General features: G+C 40.3%; 1 protein-coding gene across 4 annotated transcripts in view; it reads left to right on the top strand.

Moving 5' to 3' along the window:
• Positions 1-20,885, top strand: part of WAPL (WAPL cohesin release factor) — a 148,630-nt gene that overhangs the window by 79,488 nt on the left and 48,257 nt on the right. For all 4 annotated transcript variants that reach the window (XM_038181038.2, XM_038181036.2, XM_072040071.1 and 1 more), the window contains 2 exons: positions 826-1,349; positions 19,707-20,756. In XM_038181038.2, the coding sequence (XP_038036966.1) occupies positions 848-1,349; positions 19,707-20,756 (1,552 nt within the window). In that variant the 5' untranslated portion in view covers positions 826-847. Of the gene's footprint in view, positions 1-825; positions 1,350-19,706; positions 20,757-20,885 lie in introns of those variants that run through there.

Raw genomic sequence — 20,885 nt, 5'->3', positions numbered from 1 at the left:
CAAGGAGCAGTTTAAGTGTGTTCCAGTTTAATTTGTTTATATTTAAACTTGATTCTTCTGGCAGAGCAAGCTGTGAATCAGGCTGCAGTTGTAACAGCCAGTGGACAGTCAGGGTTTGTGCTTGTCTGCATAACATGTCCTCCATGTTCCTAGCCAGGGACTGAGAAGTGTCTCCTCGCTCCTGTCCCTTGATCGAATCATGTGCTGGTGGAGGCGTCCTGTGTACCAGTCTTTACCGTGACTGTGCAGATAAACGTGCTTGCTAAGTAGGTCGGACGGTGTGCAGAGAAGAACATGGTGTTGTCATTATTCATGGTGAATTAGTATTTAAAGTGTCTGTAGCAACTGAAATACTTTGAAAATCCTTACGTTTTTCTACTGAAAATCTAAAACCATCCAGTAGTATTGGACTCTAGCAGACAGCTGCACCTTTGGATGGGGTGAAAACACTGTTTAGTTTTCTGCTGATGCTTTGTGAGAGGAGTACCTTCTATACTTCAAAATACAAACAGATCAAAGCAATACCAAAAGTAATATATTTGTAGCAGATTTGTAGCGTTGTTGTGCTATGTCTTGTTTTGTAAGTGTGCAAGGAACTAAACTTTGCATTACGTTGGTAGATGAGCTGCTGATTGCAGAAACTTTGAATGTAGTGACGTTCACAGGTAGATGAGTTAGTCTCTATAAAGTAGCAGATGATGTGTCTGTCTATTGCTTATGCAAAATGCGACACTTGCTTGTGCTTGTAGACCCAATAAACAGCAGAGGTGCAATCAGTTGTACTGAAAAGTTTGTGAATTTGCTTCTCTCTTTCTTTTCCAACAGAGAATATGAAACAGGAGCCAAAATGACATCCCGATTTGGAAAGACCTATAGCCGGAAAGGGGGAAACGGCAGTTCAAAGTTTGACGAAGTGTTTTCCAACAAACGGACCACCCTTAGCACAAAATGGGGAGAAACCACCTTCATGGCCAAGTTAGGACAGAAGAGGCCCAGTGTCAAACCAGATATTTCTGAAGTTCCTAAAAAACCCAAAGTTGAAGACGAGGTAACAGAGGATCCGTTTGGATTTGACAGTGATGAAGAATCTCTTCCTGTGTCTTCGAAGAATTTGTCACAGGCTAAAAGCTCCTCTCAGCTGGACCCCAGTGAAGCTGCTCAGTCTGAGGACTTTGCTTCTCTCCTTGAAGCTAACAGCAGAATTAATCAGCCAGACAGCGGAGAAAACATTGCATCCAGCAAGCAGATACCTTTTGACAATACTGTTCCTCTCTTAAAAGAAAAGAGCGCAAGCAAAAATGTGGAAGATGGAGAAAGCAAAGGCAGCAGTGCTAAACTTGTAGCTGCAGGTATGTTTACTCAGTTTTATTTGTTTTTTGCTATTCTACATTTAGACTTGGTGCTTTCTGGGGTTGGCTAACTGTTCTAATCAAACTGTAGCAGAACTCATTCTTCATGTAGAGGGTATTTCTACTAAATACTTTTAGTTAAAAGTGCCAAAAAACATTCTGTATTTTGCATTTTGGCTTGAGATCCTTGGTACACAAGTCCTTATAGCTGCAAATTCAAATACAGTGCTTTAGGTTCCACATAGTATTTTAGTCTACCTTGAGTAGAATGGACTAATAACCTTCCTTCTTAAAATTTGTTCTGACCTCAATGCTTTTGTCTTTTTTAAAAGTGGTATTACAGAGTGGTGGGTGCGTAGTAGTAGAATGCCTGACTCTTGAGCAATTGGCTCTAATTTAATGCACGTACATGGGTACTTCTGTGCAGGTATAGCTTGTGATCTGCCTGTTCAGTGATTTGTATGGAAAAAGTAGTCTTCTGAACTTCAGCTGCCTAGAGGTCTGTATTTTTTTTTAATTAGCACATTTTTATCAGTGTGTATGTAAAAAGCTTCAGATCTATCAAACAGAATTCTGTTAAACTTTTAGGAGCTCTTTTCAGACCCAAACAGTTTGTAAGAGATCTTCATACTTTAGAAAGGGAATTTGCAGACCCCATGGTGCTCAACGCTGCTGTAATCTTGTTCAAGTCATTCTTAGACAAGATCACATGTCATATCTCATTAGAAGTTTTCATATAATGGGCTGATTAAACCGTAGCTTCTAAAATTGGGCTGAAGATCACATTAGATGAACCTTGATGAAGCTGACACCTACTGACTTGCTCTGGATTATCATAATCAACTTTAATGAGAAGAAGTTATGTAACTTTGAATTCTCAGATACAGTTAACTTATCCCTGGGATCAGAACTTTGAGTGGTCTTTTTTGCAACAGACAGGAACCATGCTGAATAGCGCAAGAAACGCATAGCTCGGTAATTTGTGAAATAATCTTACTCAAGAAAAAGTGCGGAATGTTGATGGGGTTTTAGATTGACAGAAGGATTGGTGGGATATGTAGCGTTCTTTCAATTTTACTCTTATTTTTGCTGCTAAAATCTTCCTGTTTTTCATATGGTTTTCTGCAGTTTATTTATCTGTAAGCACGGAACACCTTCAGTCTGGAAATACACTTTATGCTTTGCTAAGTTTGAATTAAGTTTTCTTAAGAGATTGGAAAGATTCATCCCCCAGTATTTACAAGGAATGAAATAGTAATGAGTTTTCCTGATTGTTAATGAGAGAACGTAGCAGAGCAGGTTTTAGAATGAAATGGCTTCCACGTAGAAGAGCCTTGTTAGAGCAGTATTTTTCAGGTAGGAAAATACATGAGCTGTGGGGAGAAAATTTGTGTTGCATAAAAGGCTGGGAGGAACAGACCTTCGCAGTTTTATTGGTGCTTCGTTGTTCTGGTAGTGTGGAAAATAACAACACAGAATATTTAAAACAGAAAACCTTTTTGTAATTTGCATGTGTAAATTCCAGGACTCCCTGTTAGACAGTGCCACGTATGCCGTGAGTATATATGGCTCTGAAAAGAAACTGATGAGTCTCAGTGGATGAGGCCATTGGTGGTGGTGGTCTGGATGCCAGGGGGGAGGTTACCTCGACAGCTCATTGAAGGAACAAATGCTTGCCTCATGTGCTCTGCTGAAGTATCTGGCACTGGCTGCAAACCAGCCAGCAAGTGAAGGACAGGGTGGATCTTGGCCTGACAACACGGTTGTTTCAGAATGTATTCTTACGGACAGTTTACACCCCATCATATGAAGACATAAACCCATCTCATAACTCCCTGCTTCAGAAATCAAATTCAACTGATAGTGAATCTTTGCGTAACATCCTATTAAATAAGTGTAAGGAGACCGGGACTGGCAGTAGTGTTTATTTTGGACAGGAAGTGTAAATGAAACTTGGATGGTTTAAGCAGATATTATACTTGTGCGTGGACTTAACCAAAATAAATAAAAATGGTCCCTGAAAATGTCACTGAGAGCATTGAGCAATTCGAGAGAGTGGTGTAGTCAGCCACCATGGATGTAGCTTCTTCAAAGGCTTCCTTGTTACATTGACTAGTGAGTAAAGTTTGATGATATTGGGCTGTCTTTCAGACCTGCAGAAATGTAGTTAGCTTGATTTGTGATGGGGCAAGAGGGAAATTGGGGGAGAAAAACGGAGTAATAATCAAAAGGTTGTTTCTTGGTGTGTGGTCTCCTAACATACAGCTCATGTACTTGCACTGCTTCCACGTTTTCCCTTCCCTGGTTCCCTCCTTCCTGGTGACTCTTGAACTCTGCTGGGTTCAACCAGACTTGTTCGAAGGGCTTACAGATTCTTGTGGGAGCAAGTTTTGCCATAGCTGAAGAGAAGGAAGGAGGGGAAAAAAAAGGCAAGCAGGTAGAACAGTATTAATATTCCCAGAGTGAGAGAGACTGCAATGTGAGCTCAACCTTAACCCACATACAGCAGAGTATGTCTAGTACAGGAAACTAGGCTAAGTCCGTACTGATGTTCGTGTTGTGTTTGTGAACTTGTTGTAAGTACAATTTACAAGTCCTAGCGGTGATACTGAATGGACAGTGCATGACACAAGGTCTCAGGGCTCCCTGATAGCACATGCCATCGCTGGATCTTAATCCTTACCCCAGAATAAGGTGAAAACTGAGACTACATGGCTGTGGGCAAGCTGAGAACTACGGTTTGATCTGACTTTGCTCCAGATGAGGCTCCTTGCATCAATGCTCATTTCTTTGGTTGTTAAAATGGTGGTGATGCAACATGAGTTAATTTTAACTACTGTTTGGTATTAAAAAGCAGTCCCTCTTTTTTTGATTGTTTAAATGGTTGTGCAACCTTGTTGTAATGCAGTTGGGGATCTGTGTCGTTTATTTAAAATGGTGTGCCTTACTGTGTTTTTAATAGCCTTCAGCTAGTACTTGTAACAATCTCATTTTAAAGGCTTTGAGAAGCTCTTAATGTGGAAAGCTTCTCATAATCTTACCCTTATGTTGCTTGATCGAGACCTAATGCTGGCTGAAGAACGTTCATGAGTAATCCTGTATGTAACAGGTAATTTACAGAGAGTAGGAGTTTAGGTAACTTAGAAATAGCAGAAGAGTGTTCTGCATTAATAGTTGCTGCTAGGTCACCTTTGTTAAGGTAGAACTTGGTAGCTAGCAAGTAAGTTGAGTCATTTGAAAATTATCAAGCTGGTAATTCATATTGAGCAAAAATGCAACAATTTAGTAGTCAGGTAAACCTTTTGAGAGACTTGCAGTGGAATAACATGAAAGCTTATAGATCCATACTTATTTGGATTTCTGAAATACCCTGGTGACTTTTTTTTAAATGTTAGACTTATTCTTTGAGGCACAAACTAAAAACAGTATTTGACACTAGATTCATGTTCACACAAGTTTTAATATAAAAACGCTTAAAGCCCTGCAGAGCAAATTGTGAGGTGCAAGTTTCAAAAAATTCTCTAATAACTCTTCTATTAGAATATGGTAGCTTGTCTGTCAAAATCAACATTGTATATTTTTTTCAGGTGAAATGTCAAGTCAAAGCGTGATGCAATTTAAGAAATGGTATGGCATTTTGTAACTGTGTTAGCGTATGAATATGTTTCAAAATGGATAACTCTCGTTTCCCTGCTCCAGCCACTTCAGTTTAGGGAAATGCTGCTTATGCACTTCTGCCATTCTTACGTGGTGAGTTTGCTGCCAGCCTTTGTGGTGTCCTTCTTTAACTCAGGCTTCTGGAGGCTCTGTTCCACGGTGTTGATGTACTTCTGTAGAAAGGGCATTCGTGTCGAGAGATGTTTTGAGTGCTTGGGTGTGTCTCATCTGTGTGTGCCTCGTTCCTGTTCCTGGGCTGTGTGATAATACTGCTTAGATTAATTCTAAGTTAAAATAATTCTGGGTGTTTTAAATGGGCATGGATTGCTTTAAGTCTTCTGTATTTTAAAGCCTATGAGTTCTTAAAAATATATTTTATTTGGTGTGGAGAAACAGAAAACAGGATGGTTTAAAATATCTTTTCAGAATAAAGAGCAGTGTAGGAGTAGTATCCCTTTCTGCTGTGTTGGGGTGTTAAATATATGTATATGTGTTTGGGGTTACTGTCTAGGCAGTGCAATTTGAGTTTGTGCTTTTTTATTTAAGAATAAAAGGGCAAATGATTGCATATCAAGTATTTGTGAAACTTTCGTTTCTTGCCCAACATTTAGAATATTTATGAAAAATGCTCTGCCATATATTGTCATTTGTTATGTAGTAGTACTCAAATCTTTGTTCCCCAAGTTCTTTCACTCATGGGACCATAAGGAAAAAATTGGCTGTGTACTGTGTGCTGTGTAGTTCTTATGTTTCCAGGCAGGTTTGTAATGCCCTTGTTTCTTGCTTGGGGCTCATGTACATATCAGTAGCAAATCAAAATGACAAATGCAATCCTGCTTAATAACTTGGGCTTATGCAGTGCAGAAGGGAATGATACAACTGTGCTTAACCACTTCAGGACTCAGCATTCAGAGCCAGCCTGTATTTAGCTACTCAAAAGGAGTACTGAGGGAGTAGTGCAACTTGCAGAAAATGGTTGCTCTGAAAGGAAGATGGTTCAAGTCACCGTGTCTGTTCCCTGCAGGCTGTCTTGCTAGAACCCTGATGGATGTGTCTGCAAAGCTTCTGCAGCCTGATGATGTGGGTGGGGGAGCTCTGTCTTCAGAGCAAAGTTTCAGCTTCTCAGCTCTGAGTTTGGTATCGCTTCATAATTACATTTGCTAGCAAGATTTGCCAGAGTTGTATCTTCAAATTCTTTTGAAGCTTCTATTTTGTGTTTTAACAGTGGCTTGGACATATAAGATAATACTTAGACTTGAGTAATCTTACCTTATCTTCCTTTGCAGGGCTGTTTAGTGCAATTTATTTACCTCTTAGGGAAGAATTTCAGTTAAGTCATCTTCTGTCCAAAAATGGAGCAAAAAGTTGGGGGAAACTGAATGAGGTCTGTGCATTTGGCTGTCTTAGGAGACAGCTGGTAGCAACCATGATTAAAAAGAACAGCAGCTGTCCTCGGACTTAATCAAAGCATTAGGAAACTGATAGCAAGGAAGGGGAAAGGTTTGAAAGAAATTATGTACCCGTAGAATTTGAGTGTTGTGAAGCTTGTCTAGATGGCTGCAGTGAAGTTGGGTGTACAGGTAGCTGCAGTTTATCTGCTCGACTCTTTTCTTCCTTTGGTAGTTTTCATGTTTCCCCTTTTTTGAAGGGGGAAGTTGTCCCTTCTCCCCATGCACGCCGAGTTTCCTTGCTGTGATGGTAGACAACGTTTAAACTACTGTGATGAGGGTGCTCAATTTTTTTTTTTCTATAACTCAGATACTTTGAAGATTCCTTCCTTTCCCCCTTCCCCATCAATGTTCAGTGTAAAAGGACTAAAGTTCTTCATAAATTTCATTATTTATACTGATTTACTAAAATAGCAATACTGGAGGAAACAGCGTTTGGGAAGTGATCTTGTGGTTTCTGCAACCCAGATTTCCTAAGGAGAGGGAAACGACTCTCAATGTCTACATACAGAGCACATGATTTTTTTTTTTCCCAAATCTGTAGCTACGCTTTCCCAAATTACAGTGAGCTTCTTAACCCCACTTTTGGAATCTATGCTTTAAAAATCATTCTTTATTTATAGACTTCATTCATACACTTAATTTTTTAAAAGATCAAGTTTTTCACTGTCAGGTCTCTTTCCAAGAGCTTCCCTCATGTTTAACGAGTTGAAATAAGTTAGCATTCAGAACAGTTGTTCAGTGCTTCTAGAAGAAAGCCTGTTAACAGACATGCTGCTGAAGCTGACCAAAGTATGCAGGAAAGCAGAAAACAGTTGGTAAGGCAGCCATTTCATGTTCAAACTGCTGAGATCTGTATTAGTATTGCTACCTTACAATTAACTGTATGGAAATTGGTCTTCAAATTCCAACTGTTAGTTTGTATGTTCATACAGGAAACTGCTGTTGTATTCAGTAAAGGGTTTCAACATGAGTGGTGTCTGAACCCAGACTGACCTAGGAGTCCCAGGATGCATTTGTTCTAATGGTTATTAGTGCTGCTGTGTTACTTCTATGCGGTAAGCCCTTCTGAAAAAAGTTGGTGCCAGCTATTTGTGTTGCCCATGGCACTGTCTGGCGTTCCCTGCAAGGGCGAAGTGGTTTGCTTCCTGGATCAGCTTTCTCCTGCTGCTCTCAGCAAGCGATGTCCTCCAAGCTACGAAGGAAGACGACTGTGGCTGTTCACTGGACTTCCCATCAGAGGTGAAGGCATGGTACAGCTCTGGAAACTCCTGCTGTACGGAGTATAGCAGCTCTTCTGACAGTTGGATTCAATGTTGGACAGTGTCTCATTGCTTCAAGACTGTTTTAGTTTAAGGTTTCTGACCAAACAGTCTTGCTTGCACTGTTGTAGAGTTCTTCATTGCTGAATTCTTCATTGTTAGACGAAAAAGGAAGGAATTTTAACATTGCTTTTTACAACTGTGATTTATCCTGTGCTTCAGAGAGCTGTGGACTTTGGTAACAAATTGGGTGTGAGCATTGATAACATGCTCCATGGTATTTTTGGTTTTTACATAATAATTCAGTGTCTAGGGAGTCACATTGTAACTTAGATTGTTATCAGTGTGGATAGATAGAAATGCAAGGCAATAAGGTTAAGAAACAGTCGTGTTTCTCTTGTGGGTATATACTTGTGGAAGAAAAACAGACTTTAAATGAGGTTTACAGAATGTTGTAGAAGATTTTAAAGCAAGATTAGGAAGAAGAGTGGAGGAGAAATGTCATTTTTTCCACCTGTGAAAGACAAGCTGAAAGACTAATGTATATAACTTGGATGAGAATACCTATCTGGGAAAACGGAAAGGACTGAAGTGCAAGGGGTCATTTAAGGAAACTTGTAGGGCTTAAATTTGGTAGAAATTGAGAGGTAGGGTATAGCTGATGACAAGCAACCTAGGCTAATTCTTACTTACATTTTAAATGGAGGAGGAAGTGCCTTCAGTAGTGAAGGAGTAAATTAGTCATGGTAGCTTTGTTTCCCTCCTCCCCCAGAAACGTTTGCTGGGAAGGCAGTCGTGCTAAGCACCGCGCTGTGTGCAGTTTGGCTGGGTAAGTACACGTAGACTGGTATGAAGATGGTGGTGACCTGTGCAGTGACTGAGGATGTAGTGAAACACCAGTGACCAGGCAGAAAATCTGCTGATTGCTGGCTGAAGAAGTGATAGGTGAGAGGAAAAGCAATTAGGTTGTTACTTAAAAACAAACTTCCTATGTATTTGAAAATTAAGCCTGGGATAAAGGCAGGTGATGAGAAGAATGAATATTTTTCTGTGTGAGAGGAGCAGTACTTGTGTCAGCCTGCCCCTGCCGCCTGCAGGCAGGCCTCCATTTCCATTGAAATATACAGGTTTTAGAAGCAAGTGTTACTCTGGCAGCAGCTATCATTTTTGCATCAGCATAAGACAGCCTCTCAGAACGGCTGTTGCTGGTATGTTCTCCCAGTGGGGAAAAAGTCTGTGAGGAGTAGCTTCGGGTGGCTCAGCAGAGGTCCAAGGTGAGAAACAGTCGCGTGGTGCTTTGGGTGTTTTGGTCCTGTGCAGCCCACCACACGGGAAGGGCGTTGGGCTAACAGCACTTCACCTTCAGAAAGCCACTGGAGAGCTTGGCCCAGGTTTTTCTTACAGCCCTGTAATAACGTGTTGTTCACTTGAGAATTTCCTTGTTCATTGAAAATCTGTAGTTCTTTTAATTGTCTGGCACGTCACATAGTGCTGCTGTGCGGTTATGCTTCATTACATGGGAGGAAGAGCTGGGGGCTGTATTGTGACTAACGGACCCACAGACACCAGCACAGGCTGCGTTCAGGTCTACAAACGAATCTGCTGGGAGTGTGGAGTGAACAGAGTGACTGTTCAGAGATCCCACGTTACCAAACCAAAAGGCTGCTATTAGGTGATAAGGAAAAGTTAAAGATGTTTTCTATCTCACGAGCTATATGCTTAGAATAACTAACTGACATGAAGAGGTGTAGTGTAATTCAGAACTTGGTTCATCTACACAAGCTTGTTAAATAGTAAATTTGGACTTTTCATATAAAGTACTTCAGAATTTTCACTTTCAGGGTGTAACAAAAAAAGCAAACTATTCTTAAGGAAAATAGTTCCGTGATAGCAGTAAACTAAATCTCATCAATTCAGGGTTTTCAGTGTAATTCTGCAAAATAGGGATACAACATAAAGCATCTGCCAAGAAGCAAAGCAGTGTCTATCCAACCTGCACGTGAACTTAACGGGAACTCATTTTGTTTCAAAGAGTGAAGAACAAGAATTACATAAGAATCTGTAATCATAGCTTTGGATGTGGTGGTTCTATAATTTTAGCTCTTTCGGTGATTGTCAACCATGAAACTGGTCTTGAGAGTCTAATCTTTTGAGGCTCTTATGCTTCTTATCTTCTGTTTATGCTCTCTAACAGGCAATGCTTTTCCAGATCTTGCGGGCATCAGTGGGTAATGATGTTATCTAAGTGGTAAATTTTTGCCCATCTCTTACAACTCTGTATTTTATATCCATAAGCTTTTTTTTTTTCTGTTCCCCAGCTGTTCAGTCATAGGCAGAAAACATAGCAAAGGAGTCTAGTCTGTAACCTTTTCTCCTTACCAACCAAAACATTTGATTTCCAATAGGGAGTAGAGGAGAGAAACTAATGAAACTCATTTTCATATTTGGAGGGAAACATGGCTTTTCTGTGGTTAGTAAGTCTGCTAGTTTTCTGTCCAAACCAAAGAAGACACTGTACGTCTTGGTTGGGCTCTCTTCCCAGAAATGAAGATGATGATACAAGCACTTGGTAAAGATTTGTCTTTTCCTTTAGCTTGGCCAGCTTTGAGTTGTAAAGCGATGTAGCTTTATGCCCTGAAAAATCGGTGATAGTAAAGTGAAGCTACAATAAATGAGTGTTTGGGAACATCAGGCAGAGCTATAGCTCATAATGAGCTTACGAACTGGTTCTTGTCTCCTCTGTCAGTGGTCTGTTCATGTGCTGTGGCCTGCTTATGTGTGTGCCCTCAATAGCTGGTGATATCAGAAGGTCTTGGATACCATTTTTTTGTTTGTTTAATCTTATTGCTGCTGCCTTCTTGATGTTTCTTTTTTTCTTGGTGATGCATCTGTCTGGGTAGTGAGGTCTCATTTGAAAAGACATAGAGGAATGTGAGGTTGGCATTGTGCCACCTGCCTGCCCTTCTAGAGATGTCATTGCCTCTGACTAACTTTAATATCTATACATAGGCAATAAATTCTGTGCATTTCTGTGGTTTAGAGTAAAGGAAACCTAGTTCAAGTCTGTAGATCTGTTTCCTCTGTGTAGCAAGTCAATCATGTTCTTTTCACTTTTAACTTCTTTACCGAAAGGGTTGTTAGACATTGGAATGGGCTGCCCAGGGAAGTGGTGGAGTCACCATCCCTGGAGGTCTTTAAAAGGCGTTTAGATGTAGAGCTTAGGGATATGGTTTAGTGGAGGACTTGTTAGTGTTAGGTCAGAGGTTGGACTCGATGATCTTGAGGTCTCTTCCAACCTGGAAATTCTATAATTCTGTGATTCAGTTTTAAAACAAAGGCTTCCCCAGCTTGTTCCACGGCAGCGAAGGTGTGTAACATCTCATTGTGCACCAGCTGTGGAGGGCAGCACAGATCCCGTACGTAGCTTCAGCATGCTTCGCTTAGCAGCCATCAAGAATGGAACAAGTGAGAGAAAACTAACCTGGAGCTGGAGTTAGTGGGGCTAATGTTTAATTCTTCCAACTCTTTCTAGAGTAAGAGAAATAATCATTCGTTTTGCATACGTGATAATATTTTGATATCTTAGCCTGGTTTCGTAGCATTGCAAGACTACCATTGACTGTTGTTTTGTTCTCTTCACTTCCCTAGTAACTTTTGTTCCAGTTAGCCAGTATGAGTCAAATCTTGAAAGGTGGGACCTGCAGCCTGTGCTGCCTCCTGCCCCATCAAGTGGGCCAGTGCTGGGGGGCTGCAGGGACAGCCGTGTGGGTCATGGTGCTTGGTGTGGTTGTTGTGCCCTTGGGCACTGCTGAGCAGAAACAACCCTCCAGAGATGGTGCTCTCGCAGGCGGAGGAACTGGTCTGTGCTCGCCGTGACTTCTCAGTGGCAAGTAAGGCACTAAGGCTCTGCTGCTGGATTGTTAACAGAATACGTGTACAGTGTTTGACTCCAGGCAGTGAGTGTCAGGCTGGAAATGTTGATTTGATTTTGTGAAGGTGAAATCGATGTTTTCAGACTCAGAGCCAAGCAACTTAGTCTTGTAAGTTAAATGGAAATTAGATTAAACTGAAAGAGGGCCTGAGGTGGGGTGTACATTTGCTAGCGGTTGGTTTGGATTGTGGTATTTGTGTCAACAAAAGTACTTGGTTTCCTAAAGGATTTTTTTTCCATTGACTTCGTTTAGGATTCCATCTTGGTTTATGCTGTACCCTAAGGATCAGGGTATGACATGGTTAACTGCAGATTCTTCCATGATGGCAAGAGGGTTATCAGAAAAGACAAATTCCAGTGTTTTCCTCTCCAAGTAAGAATGCTGTGTCACACTCTGAACCTGCTGTGGGAAGTGGAAGGAGCCACTTTTGTGATTTCCCATTTCTGCATTGGCATGCTTGCTGCTTTTAGGCCCTGCCTGGCGCAAATTTGGGCCAAGTTTGTATTAATGCAACTGTAAACACCATGATGGTGAGCCATGAGCAGGAATGAGGATGGCTGCTTGTAATGCATACCCAAATGCTAAATGTGCAGCACTAGGTATTTAGTCAGTCGTTTCAATGGAGTTTCATTGCTGTAAATACTCGTGTGTCATCAGTGATGATATGAGAAAATACCAGTTTGAGTTGTCTAAAGAATTCTGATAAAAATCTGTGAAGGTGCCCAGGCAACAAGATAAGTGGCTCTAGTTTGACAAAGCAGAATGACTGTGGCAAGATGGAAGAATCCTGGAGAAGCTCCCAGCTCCTGGAGCACTTGTGCACCCGCTGGTGCTTCCATCCTCTCCCTCTTCCCCCCACTTACTTTTAGAGGCTTTCTGCTATTCTCTAGCTATATCACCTTTGACAACCACCAGACAGAAAACTCTGCCTTAATTACTCACTGCTACAAGGCATCTTTGCCTGGCTACTCTGGGCTGTGCTGGCCTGTTGCAGCTCTCAGTATTGCAGCTGAGTTTTGCCTGGTCTGTTCCTTGTGGTATTTGCTGCTCATTGTAGGTGCCATATTCACGTGTCTTTGAACGCTGCCTTATGCTTGCAGGTGTTGGTCAGTGGCTGTTGCGGTTCTGTTGCTTATGCAATTAACTTCCCCTTACGTTTACTTCGTGTTATCAGAGGAGAGAAGTACTGAATGTGCTCCATTGCGTGCAAAACAGTGGGGGGACAGACAAAAGTCCGGTTTAGAAATACTCAGGCATCTGCATTTTTAAAAAACATAGACTTTGGTCTCTGTTTCTTTGCTGGTTTGAATACAACATACAATACAAACTGACTGGAGTCGCTTAGTCAATGCTGAAGGCAATTTGCTAGATGTCCCTTGTATTGGTTTTTAGGAATCTGTTTTTCTTACTCCATCAGCAGTCCAGAAGTGAAGGTTTTGAGCCATGTGAATAGAGCAATCCGTGAGAGTGCTCTTCTGCCTCTGCTATAGAGAAAGATTTGTGTTACTGTGTCCTGCTTAACTGTTCCAGCATGGTTTCTGCTGTGGAAAAGCTACTGGATTTATTTTTTTTGTTGTTCTTTAAGAGAATATATAACTGAAGGTAGATGGTAAGAAGTATACTGGAAGTTGTCTGTCTTAGTTCAACTACAATTATTCTTGTGGGTGACATAGAATTAAAAAGGAAGTGATTCTTCTTACTCTGAGAGCAGTTTCTGGAAGCCTTGCTATTACTATTTTTTTTAAGACCTTTCACCATCTCAACAGGTCTGTATGTTTTTTTTTTTTTGTTATTAGCATGATTGAACCAAATGTTTTGCGGGTGAGATTTTCTTCATTGTACTATGTGAAAAAGAAAGAATTAGTGATGCTTCTAAGGGTTATTTGGGAACACACTTCAAGGTAGTTTTTTTTTCAGAGGAAAAACCTTTTAAAATAGGGTGAGATGTATTATGGGTGTTTAATGAAAAAATGAAGTTGAAATCTGAGACATTTAAAGTCAAAATTATGAGTGATACCCAGCTGAAGAATGTAGGTATAATATCTCTAAAGGAAATGCTTTTCTTTTTCTTATTAAAAAAAAAAAAAAATATATATATATATATATACACACACACAAATAAATGAAGTCTAGAATAGCATTCTCCCTTTGTATGTGACCTTAGAAATGAAAAGCCAAGTGGTAGTTCTCCTGTAGCTACTCGTGATAGTCACAAGGCACTTTGTGTTTTGTCAAATGTATGGAAGAGCGTTTCTTCCATCTGCCCACTAAGTGACTGCTTATGTTAAGCATGTAGTTGAAAAAAATACAAACAGAAAATTCACTCTATATCCATCTAGTATAAATTATGCAGGTCTAGGTGGGCTCTTGTGTAATGTTTAAAGGTTATTATTAGAAAAATGTTTATTATTGGAAAAGTGGTGGGATTTGGGGAACTCAGTTACGCTCACACAGTTTAAGCATTTCCTTTTATCTAGAGGAAGAAAAATTGAGTGTCTTGCAGCATATGAAGTTTTTATCTCTGGTGGTCATCTTACAAAGCTGATGAGAATAATCATTTTAGTCACTCACAGCTTTGTGAAGTTTGGTCATGTTTATCAGTCTGTGAAAACATCCTATGTGTTTAGTGAGAAAGAGTCGAAGTTTCGTATCTTCTGTATTCATCAGCAATTCTTCAGACATCCCTATCTTTCCACTAGAAACTAGAGCATAAAATAAGCAAGGGGTATGTATGTGTGGGTGGTTTTATATTCATTTACATTTAATTTGCCTGCCAGTCATTGAGATTGGTTCTCTCATACTCTGGTAATTAAATTCTAGAGATTCAAGCAGAGCAAACAAATCATGATTAGTATAGGAGATTGTTATGGTTCTTCGCAATATTGTGCTAACACCTGAAAAAAGACTCTCCCGTGGTTTATATAGCTGTGTGATATTGCTGATCTGAGATTTCTTGGGAGATTTCTTCTGCTATTTGGGCCCCAAAAGAGCCTAATTGCAGGTAAAATTAGGAGGGGAAATTACATGACTCTTTGGAACTACAGAATATCTAGTCATTCACGGTTAGTACTTCGAAAGTAATTTCTCTGTGCCTTTTGCATCTGTAAATAAGTTGACATGTTACACGTTTGTTACAGTCCTGCTAGCTTCAGCTATAACAGTTACTGCAGACAGCTATAGTAATTATTAAAATCAAGGGTAGGTTTCTGGGATCACTGGTACCGTACACCTTTGGCAATGAAGGATTTTCAGTAATTGTTGTTCTAGAAGCTTCAGCCTGGCTGCTTTTGACACATTGAGGAAAAGAAGACGATGTCTTGATAAAGTATTCGTTGAGGAAGTACTTAGCTAAATATCACTGCTTAGTTTTCCACCAGCGTGTTATGATGATCCAGTCTTCAAGTCAAACTTTCTATCCTGTGTACAGCAAATAGCTTACTAGTTAAGTTTTTCATCAACCTTGCTTATGAAGAGGGGGAAAAAAATATCTCATGGCAGTTAGCAGAGGGTCCCAAGTACGAGGTGGTTCTCAACTGCTGCTGATAGGCACAAAACGAGTGGGGAGCAGGCTGGCTCACTGCCACTTGGTCGCTGTTTGCCAGTAACTTTTTGTGCTGTATTGAATTACTGGCTCTATGAGCGCAAAAAATAAGATGCAATGCTCTGCTGCTAGTTAAGTCTTTTCAGAGAGGACTCAAAATTCGGAATTACTTATGCACATATTCAAAGAGACACAGTGCAAAGGCAGTGGAAGTCCTGCTGTGGTACAGAAAGAGCTGTAAATGGAGCATACTTGCATTTAACGATCATTTTTTGGAAGTCTCTCTTCAAAAAGAAGCACTGGTAAAACTGTCTGATGGGGATTGAATGGGTTTGTTATTTATTAGTCAGCCGGGCTGACTGGAGAAAGTGACTTTATTGACTGACAGATGAAGAGAAACGAGGAATTCAGGGCTGGGAGGACTGGTGTATGCTGCTGCTGCCTCAGCTCCGTCGGATTGAATCATTCAGTGGCGCAGGCACACAAATGCCTTGTGTGTGTTTGGTGGTTGTCTTAGAGGCAGCAGAGACTGGTGCTGAGGGGCCGATAAGGGAACCCAGAACATGAGTTGGGTTATCGGCTCTGCTGGGACAGCAGCGCAAGGAGAGCAGCAAGCGGCTTGGCCATGTGTGGAACTGGCAATGAGAATAGGAGCCACATCAGCACAGAGGATTAAACAGTGCCATCGTGGCAAGTCCAGGAAAATGGAAACGGGGGAAATAGATGCAATGGATGGCTCTGGTCACGAGGCACCTCTCAGCTGATGGCTCAGTTTGCCCAAATGTGGTTGCTGCAGTGAGGGAACAAAACTTTTTCCTCACATAGTAGGTTACAGATGACTGGCTGGGACTGTGTTGCCTGCTTGGAGCTGTACAAATACTGGGCTAATTTTAGCCCATTCTGAGATATTCTAGAACAATGTGTAGAATAGTTCTTCAGTGTATGTAACTACATAATCAAAATCAATGTTTTCATTAAGAAGGAATTTTAGTTATTTGTCATGTGGATTTATTATTACTCAATGTAATATCTAATGCATGTTAGAAAAACTTAATTTTAATAAAAGCAGCACTGGGATTGATAGAAGGTCAAGGATCATCTTTCTTACAGGGACGTAGCAGAAGAGAGCTTTAGCTCCTACTTTGAGTAACTTCCTTGTAAAGAACTGAAACACGAAAATGGCTTCAGCAGCCAACCACTGCCTCTGAACTAAGGAATGACCACAAGAGTTGTGTTGTAGATAGTGATTTTGTGTGAAAAACCTAAATAAATAGTCCCTGAATATCTTTCCTTTTAAATATTTAATGCTTTTTTAAAAAATATTTTTTACTTTTAAATAGTCCACTGTTTTTTAAAATCTGCAATTTTGAGAACAGAGATGAAAGTGTGTGTTACAGGGTGGTTGTTGGTTGAAGATTCCTTGGTATTTCTTCCAGTAGTTCTTTTGACAGTGGTGGCTTGTGTATATCTGTAGATACAGATACATATATTTGTTTGACATCTTCAGTCTGTTTTGCAGGCTGAGTATGTACATTATCTTTTGTGCTTTAGAAAACCATCTATAGGTGTAACAGTAATGCTTCAAACTATGATAATATAACACTACATTTTTGCAGTACTCTTCTCAAAACAAATTCTTGAATTATTTGACTGTTGGGTTATAATGTGCATATGCACATTTGTATTGCATTCCTTCCCTGGGAAGAGCAGATTAGGTTTGTTCCTGATATGCCATGCAGGTCTTCAAAATCCCAGGCATCCTTAGGGATAGAAAAACCTTTCCCTTTCCAGACACACGTGCTGAAACTTCTTCGTAACAGTTCAAAGTGTTGTTTATTAGGCAAAGGCAGACATATGTTAAATGTGTGTATTTTAAATGTTGCTTAGGTTTTATTAATTCAAGTAAATGTGCACTCAGATATGGAATAGTAGTGGGAAGGCTAAACTTCAGTGAGAAAGCCTGGAAATCAAATATTGTAGGTTTAATTTGCTGGTTTTCATGCCTATGTACTACCGTGGCTTTCAGTTACACAGTAATAAACATATGGCAGGAGAAGGGAACACGGTGTATGCTATTGGGCTCCCTTTTTAATTCTGGAAAAACTAATATTGGGTGGACATCCTGGATTATCACTAGTATCAGATTGAAATGGGATTAATAAGATTCCTTGTGTTATGTATTGATCGCTCAAGACAAAGACTAATTGAGATTCCGTTGCTGAGATGCCTAGGACTCATGCTCTTGAGAGAATTTAGTATTGCATCTCATATATTCTCTGAAGAGCTTTTTTATTTCTAGCTGAGTATTTAAACTGCTACAACAGACCTCAGGTAGACTCCCAGAAAACTTGAATGCAATGTGAAATATTACTTGTCCTGTCTCCCTGAGGAATTTCAGCTAGGATTAGACCATTTACCTGCAAAACTTGACTTGGTAGTCATTGCTTTTAGTAGAGTTTTTCTTCTGAGCCTTAAAATTCTTTTACAGTTGCTATAAGCAGGGATAGGCATTTAGATGATGCAGTTTTAATCTGAAAGCAGACGAACAGAAATCCCTGGAACAGTATTGATGCTCACTTCCTTCACCAGGAAGGTTGAAACCTTTTGGTCAGTGCAATGAAACTTCTGTGCCACTTGGGTAAGTGGTACCTGATGAATGCAGTCAGGACCAGAACTGAAGGATGCCAAAGCCTCCATTTTAGTTTAGGAAGCATTTGCTACATGACAAAGCCAAAGCTTAGCAGTTGTGTTCTGCCTGTGGAGCATCTTCCATTACTGTGGCCTTCTGTGCCTGTCTCTTGACAGCATGTTCTCTTCTCGCCTTTTGTCTGCTTGTCCCTGTCACAGTTGCTTCTGTTTCTGTGGTTTATCTCATCATGTGCTAGTCCTCGGTGCATCAGGGCCTTCTGCATCCCAGTCAGACTCCTTATCTTGCTTCTCCTGGGCCATGCTGCCCCTACAGTGAGTGCTGATAGTGCAGTAGGCACCTGGGTCCATGTGTGCTGGCGCTGGCTGACACAAGTCCTAATGAGGTTTCTTGGAAAAAGGATGGGCAGGGCCAACACTCGTGTGTTTTTTTGGGTATGTGTGGTGCAGCAGCAGAGTATGGCAAATGCAGATAAAATCTTCATGAAACTCGTGTACCAAATCCACCAACCTTTGGTTGGTATTCAGGGAAAACAAAGGCAATGGTTTCCATCGCAGTTCTCTGCTGTCTCAGCTGGCATTGCTATTGTGGTCAGCTGAGAACAGACGCGACAAACAGTGCTCACAGCCACAGCTGTGCTCCTTGACAGCAGAAGATGCAAGTGTGGCTGTGGGCTGGAGAAGTACAAGACTAACTTTGGCAGTAGCTTTTCCTCAGATCTGTGGAAGTATGTTGTAAAAACTGCTCTTGAGAAGTAATTCAAATTAAAATTGTGATGAGAATTATTTTTTTTATATTTCTTCGGGAAGTTTAAGTATTTTCATTTGATGCAGCAAAACGAGATAGTTGCTGATGTGTGTGCCATTATGATCAGGGCACATGATCGAGACCTCTAAGATAGTTTGCAAGGGTCTGTAGCATATTTAGTACAGATTTTACTGGATGACTTTTACTTGTTTCAGTTACTATCATAGACATTGGACTATAAGGTAATTTTCAGGAAATTTTCTTAATTGGAAATTTACTTAATTGATAGGTTGTGTAGCTCATGCTGATTTCCATGTCTACTGTTACATTGCCTTGCTGCTATCTAGGCCTTAGTTAGACCAGGAGCATACAAATGAGTGGCTGTAGCCTGCTCCTGCATCCCCTTTCCTATACAGTAGGCTACCATAATGCATCTTGTAGTATTAGAAATGAGCATGTGCCAACTTAACCATGCCATTGATTCACGTGTTTCATGTTACCATTATGTTATGTTGCCTGTTATTTTCAAGTGCTATGCAAAAGCAGGAAAACTCTTAAACTAGGGCAACTGAAGCAGATCAGGCACTAAAATGTGTATCACAAAAGTTGATTAAAAACAAGGATTTGCGAGGGACATCACTGTTCCTATGTAAAGGAAGGAAAATAAGACTTTTTTTCTAATGTAATTAGAAAGTGAATTATAATCATCCTTTATCCCTAATTATTCATTGTGAGACACTGAAACAGATTGAATGGTGTTTTGACTTCATAGAATATTTTGTTGCAGACTTCTCCTTTTTTGTTGAGGTTGTGTACATCAGTAAGTGCTTCTATTTGGGGGATATTTTTTTCACAATGCATTTGTTTTCAAAGTGACACTTTATTCAAGCTGGTGTGTATTTTTGCTAGGGATGATGAAGGGACTTTATAACAAAGATTGTAAGCTGGAAGACTTAACGTATATCAGTATTAATTAGGAGGATTGAGACTCCTTTAATGATTTTTTAAATTAAGTACTGAATATTTACTGTTATGTTGTGATTTTTTTTCAAATTTGTCTGCAAGGGTGATTATTTTCTTAGCAGAGCTTTTTGCTCATAAATTTATTTTTGTTTTCTTTTAGATAAAATGCAGAATTTGAATGAAGATAATGATAAGAACAGTCATTTCACCTGTGAGAATGCTGAAGACAGTAACAAAACCAATGCTGAAACTACAGATGCTTCTGGATTCAATGCTGAAGCCAAGGACTTGCCTGATTCTTGGGACTCCCACGTTGGAAAAACGTCAGACTCTCCATCAGAAGCATCTCAGACGAAGGGGCCATTAAGAACTCATTTGTATGAATGGGAGGATGAAACTGAAGATAGCAGAACTGGAGAGTATGTATTAGATTTTGACAGTGAACAACTCTCAGAGGTGAAGAGCAAGGATGAGGAGGGCGATAAAGAAGATACTGAAAATCCAAAGGAAGCCATTAGTGAAGAACTTGTGCAAACTATTCCTAGGCCAAGCAACTGTAGGACATATTGTAGATCTAACAAAGCAAAACTACAGGGGGCAACAAATTTTGACAAGCTAATGGATGGCACTAGCCAGTCTTTATCCAAAGCAAACAATGAGTCAAATAACGATGGTCTGAACACAGCAAGAAAAGCTTCTCTAAGTAGTGGGACCAGTTTTAGAGGGACGGTTGGACGGACTAGAGACTACACTGTTCTACATCCATCTTGCTTGTCAGTTTGTAATGTTACTATACAGGATACCATGGAAAGAATTGATGAATTTACCACAGCAACCCCTACTGACTTGGGAGAAGCTGGACGTTTAAGAAAAAAAGCAGACATTGCTACTACAAAAACTACAACCAGGTTCCGACCAAGCAATACCAAATCCAAAAAGGATGTCAAATTAGAGTTTTTTGGGTTTGACGATCAAGATGAGGGAGGGGGAGATGAAGGTGCCTCTAGAAGTTCTGGGAGTTCCAATTACAAAATTAAGTACTTTGGGTTTGATGACCTGAGTGAAAGCGAGGATGAAGAAGAAGAATGGCAGGTAGCGGAAAGGAAAGCTAACAAAAAACGAAGTAGAACTGCACCATCTTCCTCACTTCAGTCAACCTCTGAGAGTAATGAAAACTGCTCCCAGGATAGCCAGCTCAATACTAATGCAGGTAAACAGAACTCTTCTAGAATACATGGTAAATATTTTAATTCAGTTGGCCTTTATTTGGTTCTTTTTTTCAGTGTACTGAAGGATTCATCGAACAATACTCTTGGGTTGGATATCTGGAAGTTACATT

Source organism: Anas platyrhynchos, chromosome 6, assembly GCF_047663525.1.
Source record: "Anas platyrhynchos isolate ZD024472 breed Pekin duck chromosome 6, IASCAAS_PekinDuck_T2T, whole genome shotgun sequence".
NCBI classification, from domain to species: Eukaryota; Metazoa; Chordata; class Aves; order Anseriformes; family Anatidae; genus Anas; species Anas platyrhynchos.
This window is presented reverse-complemented; position numbering and strand designations above follow the sequence as displayed.